We start from the raw sequence: 27,358 nt of genomic DNA, 5'->3' as shown, positions 1-27,358 counted from the left end.
CCTGTTGCTCCGCAACGGGAGAGGCCGCAACAGTGAGAGGCCCGCGTACTGCAAAAAAAAAAAAAAAGAACATGGAGGAAACCCACCACAAAATTAAAGGAAAGATCAATGCCACCAACTACTTCTCAATGAAATCATTCACTGCAGGCTTAAAATGCAAAAAGCAAAAATCCTAGTACTCAACAATGGAAAAATTAATGATGAAAAATCATTTGATTGCTTTAAGCAAACGAGCGCACATCAATGCAGGTACATGCTCTGAACTAGCACAGAGCCGTTACCACTACACCTACTCATTCATGTGGAAAGGCACTCATGATATAATGATAAAAAGGGAGTAAAGCGAACCTTATCTAGGTTGTAACTATAAAAATTCTCACACACGTGCACCATAACTTGGGTAGAAAACCAACCACAAACGCTTGGCTTGCTGAAGGAGAGTGGAGAACAGAAATGATTTTGCTTTCCGCTAAGGCTGCCTTTCTGCCGCTGTTACAAAGTCCTGTCCACTACAAATGGGGGCAGCGAGGTGGTCAGGAAACAAGTGTCTCCATCCAGACAGCTCCAGACAAAGTCTGCCCACATGGGTGGTATCTCAAGTGTCCTGGGGCTACAGCTGAGAAGACTGTGCAACTCCCCTGCAAGGAACTCTGGCCAGAAGAGAGATTCCAGAAATCCAACACTGGGCGAATGCTCTCCACAATATACACTGGGGGAAAGCTGGAAGCCCCAGTGTTGGGTGAGTTCTAATTGGAAGCATTCTGAGCCAAAGGTTTACCAAGCAAATGACCTAGAATGTTTTCTTCAACTTTTTTTTTTTTTTTTTTTTTTTTTTTGCGGTACACGGGCCTCTCACTCTTGTGGCCTCTCCCGTTGCGGAGCACAGGCTCCGGAAGCACAGGCTCAGCGGCCATGGCTCACGGGCCCAGCCGCTCCGCGGCATGTGGGATCTTCCCGGACCGGGGCACGAACCCGCGTTCCCTGTATCGGCAGGCAGACTCTCAACCACTGCGCCACCAGGGTAGCCCTACTTCTTCTTTTTTGATGCGAGTCATGACTTCACTTGCAAGTGTCTTATCATCTACGCGTAAGGAAAACTTGTGAAATCAGAACAGTCCAGAACATTGGGCAGCGGAGCGCTGGTGGCGCAGGTGAAGCCAGCCCCGAGGGGAACACCTGCACCTGCCTGGACTCCACCCTCCGGGGCAGCCAGAACACTCACTGCACAGGTGAGATCCAACCACACCCACCTCAAAGTATGACCAGGGACCAACATCAGCTGCACTCACTAGGTGATGACTGGAAATGAAAACCCTCAGCCCCCTCCCTGGAATTACCGAGGGGGAATCTGCATTTTCACAAGACCCCCAGGTGATTCGTATTAGGTGAGGTCAGAAGGGTAGGGTCCTCATAATGTGATTAGTGCCCTTATAAGGGTCACAAGAGAGCTTGCTTCATGTCTCTGTTATCCACCACATAAGGATGAAAGAAGTCAGCTGTGGGCAAGGCAGAGGAAGGCTCTCACCCGAACACTGCCCTGACGGCACCCTCATCTTGGACTTCCAGGCCCCAGAAACGTGAGGAATAAATTTCTGTTGTTTATAAGCCACCCAGTCTACGATATTCTGTGACAGCAGCCCAAACTAAGACAAGCACCCAGAAGGAAGAAATTTCTGTTTCCAGCTGCCATGTTTGTGGTATTTAGTTGCAGCAGTCCCAGGAGACTGGCGTCACTTCCAAGCACGGCTCGGTCCCCTCGGCCCCTGGAGTCTGGGACCACCCTCTCCTCCCTGTTAGTAGGAGAACTCTCCAGAAGGCCTGGCCCGTTGCTGATTCTCAGTCCAATGTGGCCGTTCCCTTCATGGCTGTCTTCTCCTGAGATGCCAGCCTTCAGCTGCTGAGAATCCTGGTTCAGAAAGTCTTCCCCCCAATTGGACAAGTGACCTGGAAAGTCACCATCCAAGCCATCTCGGACAAACGATGACAGACTTTGCAAGCAAAGCCCTGACTCGCATCTGCGGCATCCTGGATCCATCAACACAATCAACAACCACCAGCCCCCAGCCTCAAAAAAAAGTGAGGAAAATATTTTATTGTTTGCTCTGAGTGTACCTTCCTGGCTCTGATGCTACCCATGTCTTTAAAATACATACAAGTCTATGATGGTTCCCACGTCTCACTGGCCTGCTTCCTCGGGGCCCAGAATCATCTGGGCTGAAGGAACTGGACTCAGCAGAGCTCTTGTCTCCTTACTTGATTCACCCACTGATCCTGTACCAAGAGACGCCAAGGTTACGTAAGCAGGTGACTTCTGAGGATCAAAGAGCTCCCTAGGCGTCCAGCACTGTGGTCAAGTCGCTCAGTCCCACAAAGAATAGGATGAAGTGGAATCACAGACAGGACCAGGGTTCTAGTGAAAACCAAGGCCAGGCTATCACGTGGAACACAACAGCCCAAATGGGAGGTGCACAGATTCCTCAGGCAGGGAGCAAGTCCTGATAGCTCTGCTCACAACTTCCACAGACCTTCAGCGCATTTGGAAATCTGTATGCACCCAGCTAACCGGACAGAACCAGGTCTTTGCCATAGAGAAAGGGTTGGCCAGGGAGTTTACTGAAGCACTGTTTACGGAAAGGAAAACTGCAAACAATCTTGGTGCCCAAACATAGAAAACTGGTTAAATAAGCTACGATACAACCATGAAGTGATATAACCTTAAAAAAGGTGTTCTTCAAGAGTACTGAAGGATGTAGGGAAATAAAATGTATGTGGAAAAAAGGAAAGTTGTATAAGCAGGTATGTATAAACACACATACATACATATGCAAATATCTGTACGTATATATCATACATACGATCTCATGCATCATCATAGCCTAAGGAGGAAAAGCCTACGATTATAAAGACAAAAATGCTAACACTGTAATTTATGGGGGGGTGGGGGGCGGAGATGACAAGTGAGACTTATTTTTCTGAAGTGACTTTTTGGCATTTTCCACTTTTCTAAAAGGATCACATATTACATTTAAACTAAGGGCCAGGACACAATAAATCCCTGCTTTGTTTAAGGGAGCTGATAAGACTTCACATCCTTATGGGAATCTTGAACGCAGCACATGAAGTGGAGAACACTGGGACCCAGGATGAAGGGGTCAAGTGGTAGCTGCTATTACTAGAGCCAAGGCCCCGGGCAGGTCAGCAGTCACCTGTGCAACCTGATTTTCTCATCTGCAAGGAAATCATAGTATTTCCGATCCTTATTTTGTCATCATCCCTAAAACATTCAGAATTTTTCCAGAGGACAAAAATATTTGAAACTTACAAATTTGTGAGAAGCAGTGAGGACCCTGGAAGCTAGCTGAGAAACGGACAAAAAGCAGCCAAAGCTTCTGATAAGGAAGAATTTTAGATAATATAGAAGAGAAGTAAGTATAGTTCAAGTCCAGGTATTATTTTTTGTTGTTGTTGTTGTTGTTGTTTTTTAACATCTTAATTGGAGTATAATTGCTTTACCATGGTGTGTTAGTTTCTGCTTTATAACAAAGTGAATCAGCTATACATATACATATGTCCCCATATCCCCTCCCTCTTGCGTCTCCCTCCCTCCCACCCTCCCTATCCCACCCCTCTAGGTGGTCACAAAGCACCGAGCTGATCTCCCTGTGCTATGCAGCTGCTTCCCACTAGCTATCTATTTTACATTTAAGGAAATGAAAACCATGCTTCTTGGAGGGCAAAACTCACCCAACAACTGCATTTACTGTGATTACCATATAGCTTATTTCCAACACAGTTCTTCCCGGGGAAGGCCAGACAGAAGTGGCACCACCAGGGGTCAGAAAGGCAAGCAACAGGGAAGCTGGCACCCAAGGGGCAGCCCCCTGGAAGGAAGGCAAAGCCTCAGGCATCTGTGTGCCCATCTCAGCTCAGGAGCCTCAAATTCGATTAATCTTCACCCCAGTCCAGTCCGCATTCTGGTAGAGGAATTCACTGAGCACCAGGGACCTGTGTCTTTACAATGGAAGACACACAGAACACTAATAATATTTCATACTAAACCGAACAAGAGGGTGGAAGAAATAGAAAGAACGGTAAAGAGCAGTGTTTTTCAAATGTGGGTTGAGATACGTTCGCTGTTCAGGAAATAAATTTAGTGCCTGTCAACCAGCAATTTTTTTTTTAGTGAAATACATTAGTTCAGAATAGACTAAAGGATACCAGAATAGAACAGAAAATGCCAGAGTACATCCCATGGAATAAAGGGTTAGAACTTTTTCATGAAAGACTTTTCAGCTTCACACACACACACACACACACACACACACACACACACACACACACACCCAACAATGCATTTTTTATTGTGGATCAGGGTCAATGTTTCCCTCAACAGAAAGTTCTAGAAATTTCTAGGGAGGCTATGCCTAGTTCACAGGGTAGTCTTTTCCAGGATCATCCCACAGAGTTGTAAGATTTGCGGAACAGAGTGAAAATGTCAATGCCTGTGTTAATTCTGATGGCAAAACCCCACGTGCCCCAAATCTAGCACTGCAATCCACGAGTGGTGAAGAAACAGAAGCCTCTGTGGCCAGTGCAGGGGGCCCATCACCGAGACCCATCCTCCAAGAAGCCTCAGGACCAGCCCCATGGAACCGCCTTTACCTCCTCTAGACACAGCCAATTTCTGCTGGCATAGCGTCAAAGTTTTTTAATTGCTTTATGCCAAAAAACACAGGACATATCCACTCCGATGAAAAGCTCCACAGGGAACGAAGCTGATGTCTTTACAGCCCCAAAGCATCTGATCCAGAGCTGCTGTCCGTCGATGTGGACAACCACTTTAGGCCCTGTTTCTGAGCCATCGGATCGCTGGTGCCCAGTGACCCTCTCTGGGGGGAACTGAATGGAAGGATGTGGCTCTGGATCTGGGCAACGTGGGCTTAAATTATCCCTCTGCCTGGTCGCATGGCCTTGGGCAAGTTCATTAACAGCTCTAAGTGTCTTCACCTACAATCAACGATCGTACCTATGGAACGGGAGTACTGTAAGGGTCACAGAAGATGATGAATATAAAGCACTCAGAATGGCAAGTGATCGATGAATGTCAGCCTATCAACCTTCGGCATTAACCCTCCGGGTGGCTTCCGAGCGTCCAGAGGGGCACTCTACTCATGTCTGTAAGAATCAAAGGCTATAGGAGAGTTGGCTGGATTGACTGTGAAGATTCTGAATGGCAGAACCTGGAATCTGACCCATTTCTCCAAGGCAGCTGGAGAACGTCACAGCTTCCTGAGAAAAACAAGTCTACTGCCAGATGTGAGTTTTAGGGAAATGCTGAAATACAGTCAGGGAACAAGAAGGGCAGGTACAGCACTGAGGGTGTAGCGAGTAAAGAGAGGTTCTGCCATAATTTCATCAAGAGTAACTGAGTACCAGACACACAGTGGCCCGTGACAGGCATGGCCAAGGTGAGCAAAGGAAGAGAAGGCAATGGAAGAGCAAGATCGCGTCTGGCCTGGAGATGCTGCAGGTGAAGTGCCATTGGGTCATGCGTGAGGGAGAGGCAGACGGTGACCACACAGGGTAGAGCAGAGAACAGGACCAGATGGCGCTGGCCACAGGTACAAGGACCTGCTCATGGTGGGGCAGGAGACGGAGAAGTGTGATGGCCAAGAAGGTTCCCCGAAGCACCTGCTGAATGCTTAGGATGTCTGGGGGTGGCTGTAGGCATGTGAAAGGGGCAATCTGATGTGCAGACAGAAGATTCCAGACTGAGAGGAAAGGGTGAGGGATCGATCCATCAGGACCCCAAAGGAAGGGGCAGGTAGGGGAGAACTCAACACAGGTGGAGGGTTAGTTTCAGGTAGTAGAATGGACTCGTCTTCTTCGGAAGGAAGTGAGAAAGGAAAGGTGATGTTGGACAGGTATTAGAGGATCTTTTCAGTACAGCAGACAAACCAGCATCATTTGCTAAAGGTGGAAGGGGGTGGGTAATGAGTCTCAAGCTTGAGAAGCTGCCAGAAATACTGTTAAGATAAATGGAACAAGAAATCTTTTTTTCTTTAGCTTTTATAAAAAATAAAATGGGATGGCTGCTGTGGAAAATGACATGGTAATTCCTCAAAAAATTACATATACAGCCCAGCAATTCCACATCTGGTATAGACCCAAAAGAAGGGAAAGCAGGGCTTGAACAGCTCGTTACTTGTAAACTTACTTTCACACCAGCAGCATTCACAAAGGCCAAAAGGTGTAAAGAACCCAAGTGTCCATCAAACGGTGCACGAGTAACAATATCTGTTAGATACGTGCAATGGGATGCAATTCTGTCTCAGCAAGGAAGGAAATGCTGACACCTGCTACAACATGGATGCACCGTGAGGACATTATGCTAAGTAAAAGAAGCCAGTCACGGGCTTCCCTGGTGGCGCAGTGGCTGAGAGTCCGCCTGCCGATGCGGGGGACGCGGGTTCGTGCCCCGGTCCGGGAGGATCCCACGTGCCGCAGGAGCGGCTGGGCCCGTGAGCCATGGCCGCTGAGCCTGCACGTCCGGAGCCTGTGCTCTGCAATGGGAGAGGCCACAAGAGTGAGAGGCCCGCGTACCGCAAAAAAAAAAAAAAGAAGGCAGTCACAAAAGGACATGTACGGTATGATTCCACTTACACGAGGAACTTGGAATACTCAAGTTCATAGAGACAGACAGCAGCACGGTGGCTCTCAGGGGCTGGGAGGAGGGGAGGACGGGGCAGCTACGGTGTAACAGGTACCGAGTTTTTGTCTGGGGTGATGAAAAGGGTTCCAGGGACGGATGGTGGCGATGGTTTCACACCCACGTGAATGTCTTTCATGTCCCAGAACTATACTCTTGTAAGTGGTTAAAATGGTAATTTTTCATGTTCTTTACCGTATAAAGAATTTTTTTAAGGACCTGTCAGCAGCTCTGAGGTTGGGGGTCATTAACTGAGGGATCGTAAAGCAGCACAATGGTGAGTGTGTCTCTAGAACCGCATGGGGGCCCCAGAGCAGGATCTAGAAGTGGAGGAGACCTGAGGCCACCCAGCAGAGCATCACCCACATATTCACCGTGGTTCCCTCTCCCATGTAACAAAAACGTACCCAAGTACGCTCCTGCTTAAGTTAAATGACGCTGCTAAAAACTCCAAGTCCAGTGGAAGGCAGCGCTGTTGAAAACTCTAATTGGATGCCGTGTTTATCCTGCAGTTAATTATTATCAGAAACTCCTCTCGCCTCTCCCTTCGTTGAGGCATAAAATGCTGACTTGGATCCGCAAGGTGGGTGTAAGTGGTTCTTACAAGTCTGAGAAGGGTGACGGCGGGGTGCTCAGTCTACCCCACAAGTCTATCAGGTCACACTGAACATCACCAAGAACGCATGGAGCGCGCTGACCCCCTGCTCACGAATCACGTCATCTCCAAGATCAAAACAGCCAACAAGGGCCACCCTTGGGAAACAACGTTTAACCCCTAAGAAATGCCAGTCTTTTTCATATTTCCTCTACGTAAGGTGACTCACAATCGTATTTCCACTGCCACAGAGCAAAACGTAAAGAGTTAAAACAACACAAAAACAGGATCCCGTGATGGGAATTCTTTAATTTCAGAAGTCGAGGAAGCACCTATTGTGCAAGAACGAAATACAAGGGCTTCCCTGGTGGCGCCGTGGTTGGGGGTCCGCCTGCCGATGCGGGGGACGCGGGTTCGCGCCCCGGTCCGGGAGGATCCCACGTGCCGCGGAGCGGCTGGGCCCGTGAGCCATGGCCGCTGAGCCTGCGCGTCCGGAGCCTGTGCTCCGCGGTGGGAGGGGCCACAGCAGTGAGAGGCCCGCGTACCGCACAAAAAAAAAAAAAAAAAAAAAAAAAAAGAACGAAATACAAAATCAGCAGCAAGGAGGCAACATTGCAAATAAAACCCAGTCATCTGTGCTGCAGATGTAAGGTCTGCACCGATGCACAAACGTCACTGAACTCACCCGTGTCTCATAATAAAACCCCCACTGAAGGAAGGACTTTCAAGCGTGCAGCTACAACGCCTTGACATCCAGGGAGGTGGGCAGACCCAAGTCAAGCCCAATCAAATTTAATAATCTAACAGTATATTTAGAAACCAAAAAGGACTTCTGGGCTCAAAACTTCCTGTCATTTGTATCTCTTCTTAGACTCCCTGTGTCTGTTTTCCAGAAATGCCAGAGGATTTCGCAGTAGATGTACCCCACACACTGTTAATTTTAACCTCAAAACAATAAGGCGGCTTTAGGCAGTAAGTTGCCAAAATAATTAAGCCAAAACTTGAAAATACACGCCACACAGCTTTCTCTGTGGATCACCAGCTCCACGTGAAGACTGAGAAGTGATACTGAGGACGGCACGGCTCTGCCAGACAGCAGCTTCACCTCCGAGATGAAAGGGCCATCTTGACTGTTCACGTTTAGTGACACTGCTCCCCTGGTCTCAACAACCGTGACACACATCTGAGCACACGTACATCTCTGTCCCAGACTTAAAATCTGGGAAATCGCTTTCCCACAATATTTTTAATAGCCATAAAGATGTTTCCTGGGAAATGCTACAGTAAAAGAACATTCAAAGAGGAAAGTAAGAACAGAGGCTGCTACAAGGAGCGGCAGGGTGAAAGCTGCAAGTTAATCATTTGGAAGATTCTTGTCCTTTGAAGGAATTAGCACGGGCAGCGCACACAACTCGCACGGCTTCTTCTGCAGTAAGTCAGCCACACTGAAACTGCCAGACAGGGATGCTGGCAAGTGTGCGTGGGCCGCTCCCTGGGTCCTCCCCACGCCCCACCTCCTGGCACCACCACGCCGGCGTGCCCTGAAGACCACACAGACCCCACCTGAGACGCAGGCATCTTTTCTCCCAAAGGACCACAGGGCAAGAACAGATAACAAGGTGGTGAGAACAGCAGGACCACGGGAAGGCTGGATCCCTCGCTCACTCTTCCAGACTCGCTGGAGGGACCAAGATATACCACTATCAGCACAGCTCAGCCTGAGGTCTGACGGATGCCTGGGGCACCTACAGCCTCAGCCTCCCACACCTGCTCAGATACTGAGATGCCCTGACAAGTGACGTGAACACATCATTCTCATCCACTTCCCCATCCTTCCATAATGGAAACTGAGAACCTCTCCTTGCAGAGAAGCAAAGACCAAGGACAGCATTTAAGAGCCCCTCCAGAGGAAGCAAAAAGAATCCCATTACAGGGACCACGACCATGGTCACTGCAAAGCCGCTCCTGAACCTTCCGCTCAAGTCCAGGCTTCGAAGGACATGCAGACCCTGCTTTTCCCGGCCTGCAGGGAGTCCCGCCTCTAAGAGCAGGGCCCTGAGTGTGGTCGACGCTGCCCCGAGGACCTACCTTCACCCGGACGGTCTGGTCTGACACGCCGCTCATCATGTCACTGATGGACCGGAACAGCTGCACCAAGGAATCCACGAAATCGGCCTCTCCTTTGTTTTCGTACAGCCTGCAAAGGAACACACAGATCTGTGGGCCTGCCACACGGCACATCACCACTTTCTGCTCCTGCATCTACAAACATTAAAGTTGCTGGGAGGGAACATCCTGGATATCCATGGAACATGGGAGCTGACTTGGATTATAATCTGGACCCTCAGCTAGGGAGACACACCTTCACGCTGAGGAAGCTGCTTTTATTCATTCTATTTATTGCCTTTTGGCTTGTAACATAACACATTCTACAAATCTGAAAAACGCAGAAATGTATAAAAAGGGAGGGAAGGAGGGAGAGGGTAAGGAAGGGCGAGAGGAAGGGAGGATGGAGAAGTCCAGCTTTAATTCTACCCCGCAGAGATCACATCATTAATATTTCAGTGTATATCCTGCCAGTGTTTCTTAAACCCATAATGTCACATAATTGACGATCACAAAGATAACTAAGTTGAACATGATCTTAGAACCTTTTGAAAATGACACTATAATACTAAACTCAAAATTACTTGATTTCAGAGTAACGACACTATACAAATCCTTCCATCACAGAATTGGTGGTTCCGGGAAGACATTCAAAAAGTGGATCATATTCAGTAAATGGAATAATAAGGAAGTGGTACACTGGTTACATGTATGCAAATACGTGCTGCTAACTGTCAATAAGTTTCGTCTATAAGTTACTTACTAGCAGTTACTTCAAGCTGCTGTGTTACTAACAAGCACAACATTTGCATTTTAAAATGCAGCGCACGTGTTTTATTAATACAGACTAGTTTTCTGCCTAATTAGAAGTATACCATACCTGAAAACTTGTGTACGATGGAAAATTTTGTAAACTAGGTGATAATTAATTACCCTAGAAGTAACCTTAAATGAGTTCTATTGTAAAGCAACAAATTCTGTCTAAAATGGGACACTGCAACCTAGTGTATCTGTTTTGTAAAGGGTTTTCAAATAGGGGTTTGTATAAACAGTGTGCCAAACAATGACAATTATGAAATCATGAACTTCTGCTTGCAGGTGAAAAGGAGCAAGGTTTGGCAGACTGGTGCAGATACTTGGGGAGGCTTCTAGCACGTACTCATCCATTCTCCCCCATTCCCCCCCCACCCCACTCCCAGTATATCTGCCAATTCCTAAGGCTCCATGGCGCAGGGGACTGAAAACCAAAATGAAAACAACTATAAAGCAGAGTGGAGTGTTTATCTGTCTCCAGAGATAAAGAATACAGTCTGGAAAATGTCAGGGAGAGGGGCTCCAGATAACACAGCAGACTCTCAGTTGAAAACCCTGGGCAACCAGAGGAAAACCATATAAGACTGAGGCTCACAAAGGCTACATACAGCCTCTGTAGTGTAAAGGTTCAGTCTCACTCTCTCTGCCTAGAAAAAAAAGGATGAATCATCTCTTGAAGAAGATCACATCATCTGGAGCTTTGACGGTTTTATATATTCACAGTCCTGTATTCAAACCAAGTTATTAAACACAGCAGAATACCAGACCACATGTGGACCAATCAAAAAAGGGACGACAGAAACAGACCCACAAGTGATCAAGATACTGCAGTTAGCAAGCAGTTGCAACCTGCATCAAGACTGTCAAAATAAATGTATTATACTATAAAACAAAAAGAAAAAGATGGAAAAAGTAGAAAACTGGAAATATGAAAAGAGAGAGATGAAGAAAACAGAAGGTAAGATAAAAAATTCTAGTAGAGAAATGAATGTATAAAACAAGATGAAAATTCTAAAACAAAAATATAATATCTAAAATTAAGAATTCAGGGACTGCCCTGGTGGCACAGTGGTTAAGAATCCACCTGCCAATGCAGGGGACACGGGTTTGATCCCTGGTCCAGGAAGATCCCACACGCCACGGGGCAACTAAGCCCATGCGCCACAACTAATAAAGCCCACACACCTAGAGCCCATGCTCTGCAACAAGAGAAGCCACCACAACGAGAACCCTGCACACTGCAACGAAGAGTAGCTCCCACTCGCTGCAATTAGAGAAAAGCCCACACACAGCAACGAAGACCCAACGAAGCCAAAAAAAAAGTTTCTTTTAAATGATAAAATAAAATTAAGAATTCACTATATGGGTTAACTTGAGATTAGACAGAGTTAAAGACAGAATCAGTGAAATGGAAGACAATCAACAGGAAAATAAACAGAAGAGACAGAAAATATAGAAAAGTGTGCTAGAGATATGTAGGACACAATAAAGAGATCTAACATACATGTAATTGAAGTTACAGAAGAAAATGAGGGCTACAATGTGACAAATGCAACATTAGGATAGATAATGGCCATGAATTTGCCAAAACTAATAAAGAATCAATCCAAAATTCAAGAAGCAGGCTTCCCTGGTGGCACAGTGGTTAAGAATCTGCCTGCCAATGCAGGGGACATGGGTTCAGTCCCTGGTCTGGGAAGATCCCACAGCCGGCGGAGCAACTAAGCCTGTGCGCCACAACTACTGAGCCTGCGCTCTAGAGCCCGAGAGCCACAACTACTGAGCCCACAGGCTACAACTACTGAAGCCCGCACACCTAGAGCCCATGCTCCGCAACAAGAGAAGCCACCACAATGAGAAGCCCATGCACCACAACGAAGAACAGCCCCCGCTCGCCACAACTAGAGAAAGCCTGTGCGCAACAACAAAGACCCAAAGCAGCCCAAAATAATTAATTAATTAATTTTGAAAAATTCAAGAAGCTCTCAAAATCCAATGTAGGATAAATAAAAGGCTAACCATTCCTATGTAATCCATAGTAAAACTGCTAATAACCACAGAAAAAGAGAAAAATTGTAAACATAGGTAGAGAAAAAATTTTAAAGACACCTTTACCTTCAAAGATGTAACAGTAAGTCTGAAAGCTGACTTCTCACCAGAAATGATGGAAATCAAAAGAGAAAAGAAAAACATCTGGAAGAAGAGAGTAACTGCCAATCTGGAGTTCTATATTAAAAGAAAACACCCTTCAAAAACAAAGATGAAGTCAACGATTCTCATACAAACAAAACCTGCAGCAGACTTATACCCAAAGAAATTCTACATGAAGTTCTTTGCACCAAAGGAAAATTATCCTACAGAGAAACATAAAATTAAAAGAAAGATGGAGGGTTTCCCTGGTGGCACAGTGGTTGAGAGTCCGCCTGCCAATGCAGGGGACACGGGTTCGTGCCCTGGTCCGGGAAGATCCCACATGCCGCGGAGCGGCTGGGCCCGTGAGCCATGGCCGCTGAGCCTGCGTGTCCGGAGCCTGTGCTCCACAATGGGAGGGGCCACAACAGTGAGAGGCCCGCATACGGCAAAAAAAAAAAAAAAAGAAAGAAAGAAAGATGGAAAAACAATAATAAATATAAAACATGCTGAATGAATACCAACTATAAAAATAATAATAGTAATGCCTTAAAACATATGTAGACTTGAAATGCATGACAATAATAACACAAAAAAGAGAGAAAATGGGATTAAAAAAAAGAAAATTTTGATTGATACAAAAGAAGGCCAAAAAAAGCAGGAAACATAATACAGATGGGTAAAAGAGAAAATTGATAGAAAGACAGCAGATATAAACCTAATATATTACTTAATTGAATTGTTTATAAATGAACTAAATACTCAACTTTACAACTTACGATCAATGACTAATTATTCAAGAAGCTAACACCAGGTGACAGGCAAACACTCAACAAAGCAACAGAAAGACAGAAGAGGAACTGGGCAATAGTTATAGCTTTAGCGACTGGAGTCAGAAGGTCTGGTGCAGGATGCGACTGTTTTCTGGCTTTCCAGTTAACGTGATCCACCCACTCAGAAAACACAGACAAACAAAACCAGTGGAGAAGTGCCCCTGGCTGTCAGGAATCTTTTGGTGGGTTCCCCAGGAACCAAATATCTTTGGACCAGAGTTTTCAAACTACTGTTCTCATTTCAAAACAAAATGAGCTTTCTAAACAAAACAAAAAGCATGGATTTGCATAGTGAGAAAGAGAGTGGAGGAACAACCGTAAGTTTCAATACCTTCTTCTCCAAAGTTTCACCCCTTCCTTCTTTGGAAGGATTACTGTAAATTATCATGGCATTTTACAAAGCTACTACATTATGTGAAAACACAGTACACCAGTTTGAAAGAAGAAGAAAAATAAAAGACCTCAAACGTTTATTCCAACTGCAAAAAGAAAAACACAGTTGTCAATTCCAGCTCTGAGCACAACTGTTTTTCTCCCAAGGTAATAGATGTGTTGCAGGTAAGAAAATGAGAACCCGAGTGTGATTTCTTCCCCACCTCAAAAAAACCATGCATCAGAGCTGCTTACGAATCAAACATCCCAGACATCTGTGAAGGACATAGGATGGTTTTTTCCCTAAGCAGACTATACAAGATAGGAACAGTGTTTCATCTCAATGCCTTTGATAAGACAGATGAAGAACTACTAAAATGGGCCCTGGGCAGTCTGAGGACAAGACGCGACTAAGAGACTTTAGCCCTGTTGCCCATGACTTTAAGGTTATGATTTTTTTTCCTATCATAGATTCTTCTCAGCAATCTCAGACTAAAGATTTAAATTTAACAAGTACTGTATCTGGGGCTTCCCCGGTGGCGCAGTGGTTGAGAGTCCGCCTGCTGATGCAGGGGACACGGGTTCGTGCCCCGGTCTGGGAAGATCCCACATGCCGCAGAGCGACTGGGCCCGTGAGCCGTGGCCGCTGGGCCTGCGCGTCCAGAGCCTGTGCTCCGCAGCGGGAGAGACCGCGACATTGAGAGGCCCACGTACGGAAAAAAAAAAAAAAAAAAAGAAGTACTGTATCTGTACAGTGTGGCTACAACTGTGTTCTAGGTTTCGAGAGGAAGGTATGTCCTTCTCTGCCCTCGAGAAATCGTAAAGGCAGCCGAGATACATTTAGGGAACATTTAGAGAAAAAAACTAAGGTCAATATACTATAAAGTATATTATAAAAGTATCCTATAAGAGTCTGGGACAGTCAGGTCTCCAAAGCTCATTAAGCGCTTGGGAAGGAAGGATCCTGATTGCTACAGTATCTGGTGAGATGAGGTCAGGAATGTCCAGACCAGGGTCTTGGAAGGTTCAGGAAGCCTCACTGCCTTTTGGCAACTGCTGCTACTCACCTCTGACCTCTCTGCACTTTTGGTCCTGGACAGTCTCAGCTCCTGACAAACAAGTTAACCTGGCAGAGCACCGCAGCTGGGGGTCAGCCCTGGCTCCTCGCACTCCAGGACAAAGGCTGGCACGGGACCCCGGCCTGTGCCAACATCCGGCGGCCAAGGGCCAAAGCAAAGGCATTCCTAAGGATATCTAAACTCAGAACACTTCCTGGGTCACAGGGAAGGGTCTGCTGAGTATTCCACTCCATTTCTGTGTAACACAGTAGGACCGAATCACGTCCTGGATCACTTAGGGCTCAATGACTTCAAGTCAAAGAGATACTAGAGACACGAGTCTCAGAGACTGACCCCCAAACTAATGGGGAAGAAAGGCTCTCGGGGGCCTAATTACATAGGATTTACTAATCCAGAACGAGTTAGGGATGCTCTCAACTGTCAGGGAACAGAAATTCTTGGTCAAAGGTATGAGACAGAGAATGTTCATTGCCCATCCAATAAATACTTCTCCTTTACTACTAAAAGAAATTTCATTTTGCTGAATGCATCCACAAATCCCTTCCCACCTCCCTTGCATCTAGGGTGGTCATGTGACACAGTTCTGGCCAATGAGACGGAAGCACCTGACCCTCTGTGGGCACTGGGGACAATGCTCTTTAAAAGGAGAGTAACTGGAAGAGCTGTTTACCCCTCACCTTCCCTTCTCTGCTGCCTGGAATGTGATCCTGATGCCAGGAGGGGCAGGAACCACTCTGGGGCCATGAGATAGACACAGACCGCTAAGGATGGTGGGGCAGAGAAATGAGCAGCCAAGGACCCAGGATAAGTAACCAGAGACCAGGGCACGAGCTCCGGACTCTGGGCTCCACATCACGTGGGGAAAACGAAGCGAACCTCATCTGGTGGAACCACGGTAAGCTGGGTTTCTCTGTAACATGGAGCCAATCGTACTCCTAACCTCTGTTAAGATCAATCAAACTCAGTAATATTTATGGACCATGGTTCTAAAATCTCATGCCATTTGTATTTTGAGGTTGAAAGAGATTAAGGAGAGACAGAGAGAAATAATTTTGTTACTGGTTCACTTGGGTGCCCCAGTCTTTTCTAAGTAGCAGTATTTTGTAAAAGATAAGAACGTTTACAACAATAGCAGGAACACACCGACCACCAACGCACACTTCTTTGCATTACTAATCTCTGGATGAGAAGGAAAATCAGCCGTGTGTTTGGAAAGGAGATGGGCATCAATGAACCCCTAACCCAGTGTCATACTGATCACAAATTGTACAAGATGAAAAACTTTTTTCAAATAAAACATGACATAATCCATGCCACCTGACTGTTCCGTTCTTTCAAGTTCATCCTCGCACCTTAGCATCGATTTTGTTTTAGAGTCCCCAGAAATTTAAAATTAGTGGGGAAACATATAAAAGCAAGATAGAGGGTGCCAAGAAGTTCATTTTTACAGAAGTAATTTGATTAAAAAATAAGATAGGGGCTTCCCTGGTGGCGCAGTGGTTGAGAGTCCACATGCTGATGCAGGGGACGCGGGTTCGTGCCCCGGTCTGGGAAGATCCCACATGCCGCGGAGCGGCTGGGCCCGTGAGCCATGGCCGCTGAGCCTGCGCGTCCGGAGCCTGTGCTTCGCAACGGGAGAGGCCACAACAGCGAGAGGCCCACGTACCGCAAAAATAATAATAATAAGATAAAACACAGGAAAACAAAACCTTGTTTACTTGGTCATCTTTCATACCGTGACAGTGAGAAAATCATCAACAGCTTTGACCTTGAAGAGAAGAAAAAGCTTCGACCCACATCAAGAGTCACCCTTATCCACAGTAAGAAAAATAGAAGAGTGTGCCTTTGATATCTCAGTCAAGGATAAGAGCACGATGGCCTCAAACCGTGGGTCTTAGATCACGGAATGTCAGTGAACAAAGCACAAACAATCCTTGACCAGTAACACAGGGGCCGTGACCACTGATTAATGGTGGGTACTACCCCGTCTGTGACTCTTTTTTCTTTTTTTAAAGATTTTTTTTTTGATGTGGACCATTTTTAAAGGCTTTATTGAATTTGTTACAATATTGCTTCTCTTTTATGTTTTTTGGTTTTTTGGCCTTGAGGCATGTGGGATCTTAGCTCCGCAACCAGGGATCGAACCCGCACGCCCTGCACTGGAAGGCAAAGTCTTAACCACTGGACCGCCAGGGAAGTCCCTCCCATCTGCGACTCTTACAGTTGTACACACAGTCAGTTAACTGGCTCCTTTGGCTTACATGTACCATGGTGTGCACAGGCTGGATTTTGAATACCTCCCCTTTCTCCCCAGCCCTTCTGGAGAAGCTGACTTCAGGCCAACAAAGATAAAGAGGCAATAAGGAGGGACCAATCTGCGTCCACACTCGCTCCATCTCGAAGGATTCACTGATACGTTTCGAGAGGGCTGCGCTTTCAGAAGTCACGTGTATTCTCTAACTCAGAGGGACACTGATTCTTAAACTCTGTCTCTGTGTTTAGAACTCACCACAAGAACATCGACCTCCAGTAACCAGCAGCAACCAACATCATCCACTGTAGGTCACCCAGAGCAGCTACAGCTCCAAAAGCAGGAGCAGAGGGAGTCAACTTCAACACCCCAACACCCCATCTACCCATTTCACACCTCTTCATTCATACAGTTAAATACTGAGAACCAACTGAAAGCTCATTTATTTTAGCACATCTCTTTCATCTAAAGATATATAGGAAAAAATACTAATGTTCTCTATAAAATAATGAAGTCATTATTTTAAAGTGGATTGGGAATATCCCAATCCACTTTAAAGTTCAAACACAACTCATAAATTCACCTACATAGTGTATGAAACACATCACTAGGTTAAAACACTGAGCGTCCATCTGCACGGCAATCTTGTATGTGGGAATCTCTCTCTAGGAACAAAACATGATTCTAGCTGACGGAAAGAGGGAGGAAGCCCCCAGTCTTCCCAAGTGAGGTAGTTTAACTTGGTTTTGGCTTTTTGCTGTTGTTGCTTGTTTGTTTTAATTTTGTTTTTCAAGGGCTTTTTTCTCTGTAAGATGTACTGAAAAGAACTTCAGAACCCTTGGTGTTCAGTCTGCACTACCTCTGAATCAATGCTTTCAGGAGACGATGTTGGACTCATAGGCACACATTTCAGACTCAGGGCTCAAGACTCAAACTCATGCTTGCCTTTCTCTACATGTGGGAGCAGATACAGTGCGTGTGGGCAAACCGAGCCCAGGACTGTTATCTGTTACTGCTGTGTCATGCTCGACAGCAGGGAAAGGAAGGAGAAAGACGGGAGGAAGGGGAAGAAGCAAGAGGAAGGGGGATGGGGAAGGAAAAGGAAGGAAGGAAAGGATTTCCTGTAAGTCCACCGGAGAGCCAGCACGGTGATACGCACTGATTGAACAGGATCCGGGAGCGCACGATGAACTTGAAGATGTACTCTAAAGCTTTCATGGCTTTATACAGCTGGTCGCTGATTCCTGGCCTCTCGGCATTGTCCACATAGTTCCTTAAAACTTTCGTCAGCTTCCTGTTCATAATGGAAACACAAGTTAACAAGTCCAGAAGATTACAATATCTCGGTTCTTAACTGGGACAAAAATACACAAGTGGGTTCTTTTTATTTGGGTACACGCTTATCAGTATATGCATATTTGTGAAAGGTATCTCAAGCAGATTGAAAGCAACCCATATAATAACTCTCAGAGGAGCGAGATCTGAGCATTTAACAAGAACTTTCTAAGTTTTAGATGTTTTTGTAAGCATTTAAATGTATTATATAATGTATTCTTCACAGCAACGCTATAAGGCAAGTGATGAGCTTTATCCCTAATTTACAGATGGAGAAGCCCAGGATTAGGTAGGTACACTAGCTTTCCCAATGCTAAATAACAAAAATCAAAGGGATTTCTACAGACATATCTATTTTCATAATGCTCATTTTTTTTTATTGAGCATATGGTATTTTCAAATGATAGAGGCAGTAATGGTAATAATCAGGTTTTGATTCTGTCCAAACGTCTGTATTTTCTACCACTACTGGCCCATAAACTAATAATCACTGTTCACAAGGATGACCCTCAAGCTATGCTTTCTAAATCATAAAAGAAGAATTAAATTAACTGCAGTATACTGTCAGCTTTTAGTGTACTGGGCTACATTGTAACTCTCCAAAAACTAGCAGCGTATGTAAAACCTGTATGACAACAACCAACAAGACTACTCCCTAAAGCAAACTTCTCCACTCCCCAACTTTTTATGTAATCAACAGAACTTCCCTGTAGCTTTTAAATATTCATCAGAGTCATAAAAATAACCTGTCAGGGCACTCACAGCATTTCCCATTAAGCTGTGAGCCAGCGTGCACTAGCTTGTTATTTGAGATTATTACAAGACACTCATAAGAGCAACTGTAACTTGGATTCTGGATGACCTCCGAACGGTTCTAAGAGTAACAATTCTACTGATAAATCACAATAAAAAGGCTTTTGGGTGACTGAGTGGATACAAAGTCACTTCTAACACTGATCAGGTTGCAGGACTCAAGAAATGAGAGACTACCACAGAAGCCTTCCTGCCAGTATGTCCTGAGGAAGGGAAGCCAGAGAGATCCCCCTCCCACAGGCTCCCCTGGCCCCGACGTCAGGAAAGGTATTGCCCCATACACGCCTCCTGATGGTTCCTGAGGCACAGCAGAACATCTCAAGTCCTGGCATAAAACCTGTTTTACTCGGTTTAACTTATTTTCCCAAACTGAGTGGACCACACATACCTTTTACTCTTAGACCTTATTAATATCCCAAGAAATATACATTCCATAGAAATACATTTTGGAAATCCTTCCAATAGATTAATCAAAGAAAAGAATAAAAAGAAGGAATGATTTGCAAAGAGAATGACCCAGAACCAGAAAATAAATCTGGAAGTCAAAAGACCCGAATCCACGCGAGCCACGCCACTTGTAACTGCAGAAAGACCAAATTCCTCGGCACCAGCTCAGAGGGGCAGACCAAACGGCACATCGATTCAGTGGGAGGAAGGTGTGACCCAGCTCTGGGCAAGGCAGCTCTGTGGACAGAAGGAGCCTGTCCTGCTGGTCTTCTGGAAGAACCGTCCCCGAAGCTGACACCTCCCTCCCTCCTCGCTTGGACCAGAGCCGGTCACTCTGATCCGTTAACTGCCCAGGCAGGGGACCTCCTGCTTTGCCAGAGTCGGAGGGTTAAGAAGTAATGCCCATCGCCTCCAGTCATATTTAATATCTTCTCTTGGAGTTCTTTGCAAAGAAAGGCTACAGATCTCAACATTTATCAAAGGAAAGACATAAAGAAACTACCTGGACCAGACTCTAGCCTAACCAAGGCTCCTAGAAGAGGCGGAGGAGAGACTGGCTGTGATGACACTTAGAACCCAAATGTCCCCTGGGCCGGAGAAGGCTGAAAGTACTTCATTAGTGCAGACACAACCTTCCATGATTGGGTTAGAACTGCATGAACCACAATTATCTCCTCTGGTATTTCAAGGCAAAAATACTCAGATTCCAATGGCTGAAGAACCACTTGGGGTTGCTAGTTTACCAAAACATGACAAGAATATTTATTTTCCGAAATTAAAATTTCCTTTTTGGCAGAGGACAGACTGAATGAGAGGATACCGATTCTCAACTCCGTCCCATCATAACTTAACAATAAAATGGTACTTTTTGTGTCTCCCACTGAGTAACTTGCCCAAAGCTCCCCAATGTTCGTTTTCCACCTTTGAGAATAAGGGCACCGTTCTCCCCAAAGTCACAGGCAGGGGGACGCCAGCTAGGCGACCTGGAATGCAGCACGGTGACCTTACCACTGTTCCGATTTTCTGAAATGAAAGTGCAAGATCTGATCTGAGCAAAGCTGTTTGGCCCCCTTTCAATAAAGAAGGAGAATGGTGAAAGTGACACACGTGGAGGTCACATGGCACCCAGAGCAGCACGGAGGCCACGCCCATAAACCCCGGGCTCCCTCTGGTTGCTATAGTGAGATGGTGTCACATGATCAGCCCTCCCACGGTCTGCAGGGAACTGTCCAAAGTGTGACAAACTGGGCTTCTCCACCGAGAGTACAGAATGTTTTAAACAAAAGCTTCTTAGTCAGCAAGCACAAAGCTGGTCACAGCTTTTGCCCTGTGTGGTGAGGACTCGCTGCTCCCCGCCCACTGGGGGCTCCACCCACTGCCCTGCAATAAACATGCACTCCAGCCGACACGGAAGAACCCAAGAATCAGGGACAGAGCTGCTGACCTTGAGTCCCACAGCCAAGGACAACAGGTTCTGACCTAAGTATGGTCAAGACACAGATGGGAGCTTTGACTCAACTTCCTGGCCCTAAAAGAGAATCATTTCGAATGATTCGAATGATTCTAAGTTGAATGTTCTTAAAGAAATTAAACCTTTCTTTTTCACTGCAACTCACACAATAAGAAGTCTGAATAAATGCCAATAAATCCCATTGTGAGAGAATGAGGAACTCGCCCTAATAATTCTAATAACAACAAAACCTAACTACTGCTTGGTGCTTTCTGAGTGGCAGGGATTATTCCAAATACTTGACATGTAATAATAACTCATTAAAATTCTCAAGAAAACCTACAACCGTGCTGTTGCACAGATGAGAAGGCTGAAGCTCACAGAGTTTAAGCAACTTAAGCTTGAAAGTGACAGAGTGGTAACATAAGCCCAGGTGGCCAGGTCCCAGGGCTGTGGCATCAACACCAGGCTTCACACTTTCCCCTTGGTGTCTAGTAGACCCAACAGGGGCCCATGTGGGGATGTAGGGCAGGTGGAGAGCAGCTGGGTGAGTAGTAAGAACCCTAGTTAGTTAGAGCCGAAGCTTCTGGAACAAAAGGAAAGGCACTCTTTAAAAGGCAAAAAGAATCTGGAAACAATATATATGTGCCTACATATATTACAAACACACATATTTATATATGTATAAGTGAATCACTTGGCTGTACACCTGAAACTAACACAACGTTGTAAATCAACTAGACTTCAATAAAAAAATTAAATTTAAAGAAAGAGTTAAAAAAGAAAGAGATGCAAGAGTATTAAAAGCCAATATCCAGATGAAGTCTAGAAACAACTGTCAAACCCGCAGATGTTTTATCTGGACAACATTAACATTCTGGCTCTCTGAACATCACTAACCAACCAATTTAAAAGAAAAAATAATTTTTTTAGATCCTTTTTTTGTTTTTGGCCGTGCTGTGTGGCTTGCGGGATCTTAGTTCCCCAACCAGGGATCGAACTCGGGCCATGGCAGTGAAAACACCGAGTCCTAACCACTGGACTGCCAGGGAATTCCCGAAAAAAAACAATTTTATCCAGCTTTGTCCAGCAGAACAAAAATAAACAAATCACCTGCAACCTTAAAAATGGTAATAAATAAATAAAGAGCAAAAAGATAGACTGCAAAGTACAAAACTGAATTTTACTAAATAACTAAATTACTAAATAACCAATAACCTCAATACAGGACCACAACCATTTATTCATTCATCAAACAGTCATCAGGAAGCTGCAGTGCGGCGGGCACTCTGCATTCATGTATCTGTTTCATCAAACACAAACTGAACATTTCAAAGCCAAACAAAAGGTGTGGAGAAGAACAAGAACTTATTCTGGAATCTTATAATATATCACCTATCTCTTTCAACAAGATTTTTAGGTCTGTTAAGAGAGAAACAATAATAAAAACGATCCCAGTAAATTCACAGTTGGGGAAGGGAAATGTAGAATCACAGGCAAAAGTATATGGAAAAGACTCTTACAAAAATATACAAAAAGAAGTACAGGTTTTAAAACAACAAAACAGAACTTACGTGTAGGCTAATGTTGCACTAAAGTGTTTCTTAATGTAGGTTTCCAAAACAGGATTAAAATGCTGAAATTTTCTATCAGCAATTAGTCCAATGATAAATACCTGTTAAATTAATATTTTCATTAGCAAAAGAAATGCAAACCATTTTAGAATCTTCAGCTGAATCACCTGCACTTCTGTGTGAGTCAACGAGCTATAACACTTTCGGACACAGGTTGGTCAGCTACTTTACTTCTTCCCCTACAATTTACATTTGCCTAACTACAGTGTTACAGTGGAAGAAACTTTCTACCTCTCAATTCACCTGCTTTGATTGGGTTTACAACCGAAAGCGCTTTCAGGGTTACTGAGATGGATCCCGCCCCAGCTTCAAAGGCTGCAACCTGAAAGCGTCCCGTAATATCTGAGCAGATGCGAAGTCGAGGCCTCTTACCAGAGCATCAAACACTAATGTATCAAAGGTCTCGCTCTCCGAATTCTCCATCATGATGTTGAAGAGGGCATCCAAGGTGTCCTGGAGGAACTAGAGAGACACAAAAGGTCAGCAGACGAGGTAAATTCACCCCACTCTCCCCAGCCTAGAACAACTACCATCCTTGGCAATACTGCAAACACCCACCTTTCTCAAATGGCACCTACCAAGCTACAGACTTCGGGGATTTTTATCAGTCATTAGATTCACAAGACAAAAATATGAAATGAGTGAATTCACAACAAAGACAGGCCACCCTGAGTCAAGCAGAGGATGGGAAGCGGGGAGATGCCCTATAGCCCACCGCCTACGCACCCATGAGACCCCTCCAACGCTTGTCCTGACTTTCATCAGGACAAAAAGCTCAACAGCAACCCTGGGAAGTCCGAATCTGACTCATTCTGTACACGCTTGAGTGTGGGACCTGAGCTAGCAACTGGGCAGAAGCCATACAGGGACAAATTTCTAGTATAATAAAGGATCTTCTACAGACACAGATGGCCAAGGACAGAAGAGGTGTGTGATTCTGAAACTGGGGTACAGAGCAGAGAGCCATGAGCTTAATTTATTCAACAGTAATTGAGAAATTCCTTTTATGCCTACTATAATTCACCAAAGAAATATTACAGCATAGAATGACAAAACACTATGAATTTAATTTAGAAAAAATTAGGAGACTTCAAAGTTATGTCACACTAGAACCTGGCTTTGAACCCTGACCCCATTCTCCCCTGAAAGAAGTATAAGATGAACTAAAAAAGACTACATTGGAAGTAATGAGTTCCCTGTTGATGGGGTAGTTCAAGCCTAGGCAGAATGACACACAATGGACTACTGACCGTAAGAGGGAATGAAGTATGGCTATATCATCATTAGTCACTGGGATTAGTACATCGAAATCACAATGAGATATCACTTCACCCAGACTGAGGTGACTGTCATCAAAACGATGTACAATAGTTAAGTGTGGGGAAGGACGGAGAGAAATTAGAGCCCTTATGCGGTGCTGGTAGCAATGTAAAATGACGCACTGGCTTTGGAAAACAGACTGACAATCCCTCAATGGGTTAAACGTAGATTTACCGTGTAACGTAAACATTTCATCCCTGGGTATGTAACCCAAAGAATGGAAAACATACATCCACACAAAAACCTGTACGAAAATATGCATAGCAGCTTTATTCATCATTGTCAAAATATGTCCATCAGCTGATGAATGGATAAAAAAAAACTGTGGCATATCCATACAATGCAATATTTATTATTCAGCCATAGAAAGGAATGAAGTTCTGATACATGCCACCACATGCCTTGAAAGCATTACACTAAAGAAAGCCAATCAAAAAAGGTCATATATGGGGCTTCCCTGGTGGCGCAGTGGTTGGGAGTCCGCCTGCCGATGCAGGGGACACGGGTTCGTGCCCCGGTCCGGGAAGATCCCACGTGCCGTGGAGTGGCTGGGCCCGTGAGCCATGGCCCCTGAGCCTGCGCTCCGCAACGGGAGAGGCCACAGCAGTGAGAGGCCAGCGTACCGCAAAAAAAAAAAAAAAAAAAAAAAAAGGTCATATATTGTCTGATTCGATTTACATAAAATATCCGGATAGTCAAATCCATAGAGAAAGCCGGTTGCAGGGAGAGTGGAAGTGATGGCCAACGGGTGTGGGGTTTCTTTTTGCAGTGGCGGAACTGTTCTGAAGTGAGACAGTGTGGACAGCTGCGCGATTCTGCGAATACACTGAAAACCACTGAACTGTACAAACGAAAAGGTGCTTTCAGGTCTGTGAATTACATCTCAATCAAGTGGTTATTAAAAACAAAAGGAGTAAGTGAGACGGGCCCACAGCCGGGACAAAGGTGTAACTGAGTGAGATCCCTAGACCAGATCTTCCTGGGCGGCTCAGCCCATGCACAGAACCTCAGGGGCCTTCACGTCTCCAGCACAGGACCTCAAACGGTTCGACCCGCAGACACAGAAACTAAACACAGAGACCTGCTCCCCAACCACTGCTCGCTCCCCACCCGCCGTGAGCCGTGGAACCTTGCAAATCCAGCACCCCACAGCTCTCCTTCCTGAGGGAGGACGTGTTCCCGGACCTAGGAAGTGATCTGAGACACGTCAGGCATAAAATCCTCCTATTCCACTGTGCCACCTACCACCTAGTCTGTGCCAAGAACTGTCACATATAAATGACACGGGAATGAAACCAGCCGGACCAGGAGGCATTCTGGTCTGGACATCAAGGGCTCCTCCGTCCACCCCGTAATTGTTTAAGCCTGCACCACCTCTCGTTACTTTTGTATCATTTCCCATCATTTCAGATTGTAAAAGCTTTGCAAAGGTCAAAACTTGACGCTGGGGCTTCCCTGGTGGTGCAGTGGTTGAGAGTCCACCTGCCGGACGGGTTCATGCCCTGGTCCGGGAGGATCCCACATGCCACGGAGCGGCTGGGCCCGTGAGCCATGGCCACTGAGCCTGCGCGTCCGGAGCCTGTGCTCCGCAACGGGAGAGGCCACAACAGTGAGAGGCCCGCGTACCGCAAAGAAAAAAAAAAACTTGACGCTGCCATCTGCTAACAGCCCAGTGTTACTGCCAACAGACACACCAGTGTCCAGTGCCAAGCCCTGGCTTGTCACAGTTCAGGGAAAGAGGTCTACCAGCCCCACCCAGACAAATGACACAGAAACAGGACAGCAGACAGCGGGGACCTTGTGTATCTGGCCGTAGAGCCGCAGCAGTGCAGGGACATGAATGTCCTGAAGGCGATCCCTCACACAAGGCCATGAAAGACTCCTTTTGACACCCACCCTCTCTCCAAGACCATCCACTGGAAGAGCACAATCACCATTTTCATTTCCCACTAAAATGGGAAACTATACTTTTTACTAAATGAGCAAATACTTTTCTCAAGCAATGTCACTTTTACTAAACAAGCAAATACTTTGCTCAGTCTATCAAGCAATGTCATCTTTCCACTAAAAGTTATAAAGACACAGAAGGGAGGTCTCGAATAAATGGAATAAAACCCACAATCTATCAGTGTCCTTCAAAGAATGAAAGCAGCCCCATGCAGGCTGGGATTCCCTCTGCTCCTGGCTCTGTTAACAGCCTGGTGGCCTTAGACGAGTCTATTCCCTGCTCCAGGCCTACACTGTCAATGGGAAGGAATAAACAGGCAAAACAAGTAAGGGCCGGACAGGTCATCCAACCCTGGGCAGTACCACAGTGAACACAGGAAGGAGAGGGAGAGAGGTGAGACGAACAGGGACGAACTCCAGGGACGAACAACAGGATGTGATAATAGATTAGATAAGAGGAACTGAGGGGGGGGCAATAAAACCAGACGGTTCTAGAACTTCCCTGGTCAGTGTGTCAATAGTTCAACATAAATACAATTCCTGATGTGATACAGGGACCGAAAAGTGAAAGAGGACACAATTTCATTAACTGTGGGTCTTTTAAAGTGATGTTAACTTAATTCACCCAGTTTTCATCTGAATTAGGGAATTCATAGAACCCAGGGAAGTTTAAAATGCAGTTAACATTGTCCAAGCCAGTAGAAGAAGACAAGGGCCAGGAAAAGGTGATTAAAATTTGAAGATTAGTGAGGATATGTTTGAACGCTTATACAATGAATTTAGGAGAGCGGTGCCAGCAAATTAATTTCTAGTGAAGTTAACCTCACTGCTGTTTAATTAAGGCCATTTTAAGTAATTAATCTTCACAGAGATAAGGTCGTCTCCCTCCGCAAGCACCTCTCACGGACAATAAAGAACTGAGGCAGCGCCACGGACCTGGCCGTGGGGACCTTGCTCTCGGGCAGCCACGAGTGGTGGCCCGGCTTGTTGCACGCCAGCCAAGGTGGAGCCCAGTGGCCACAGAAATGCATTTCCTTACATACAAGGAGAAGTCACTGGGCACAGGAGTGGCAAGGAGAGCCTTTTACTGAAGAAAATATTGGAACCACCAACGATTACCAAATCTGAGCGCTCAGAGGGACCTCCGATCACTCTAGTCTGACTGTCCTATCGTAGATGAAGATTCCAGGGCCCTGCTCCAGGGCCTGCTCTGTGTGAGCCTAAGCAACCAATCCAAGACCATATGGGAGGAAAACGGCCAAGACAAGACTGAGCGCTGTGATCTTTCTGACACATCACGAAGCTCTCCACATCAATGACAGGGCTCCTCGGTGAGTCGAGAGCCAGGGTTAACGATCACGGGGATGGTCATGACAGCGATGGTGATAAATCCCGATACTACCAGACCACCTCCCAGGGGCCAGCACCTCATTTAACCTCCACAGGGACGCTGTGAACAAGGCACTCTGGTTATGTCCATTTTACAGTAGGGGAAAGCAAGGTTTAAAGATGTTATTGAACCTG

The 27,358-nt window shown here is 45.7% G+C and overlaps 1 protein-coding gene across 1 annotated transcript in view; it reads right to left on the bottom strand.

Moving 5' to 3' along the window:
* The window catches only part of DOCK1 (dedicator of cytokinesis 1), a 534,414-nt gene that overhangs the window by 394,908 nt on the left and 112,148 nt on the right, over positions 1-27,358 (bottom strand). Inside the window, 4 exon segments of the mRNA XM_032607328.1 lie at positions 9,393-9,501; positions 18,048-18,182; positions 22,508-22,608; positions 22,940-23,029. Of these exon segments, the coding sequence (XP_032463219.1) occupies positions 9,393-9,501; positions 18,048-18,182; positions 22,508-22,608; positions 22,940-23,029 (435 nt within the window).

Source organism: Phocoena sinus, chromosome 16 (assembly GCF_008692025.1).
Source record: "Phocoena sinus isolate mPhoSin1 chromosome 16, mPhoSin1.pri, whole genome shotgun sequence".
In the NCBI taxonomy this organism is placed as follows: Eukaryota; Metazoa; Chordata; class Mammalia; order Artiodactyla; family Phocoenidae; genus Phocoena; species Phocoena sinus.
Note: the sequence above shows the minus strand (reverse complement) of the source record. Positions and strands in the feature narration are given on the sequence as shown.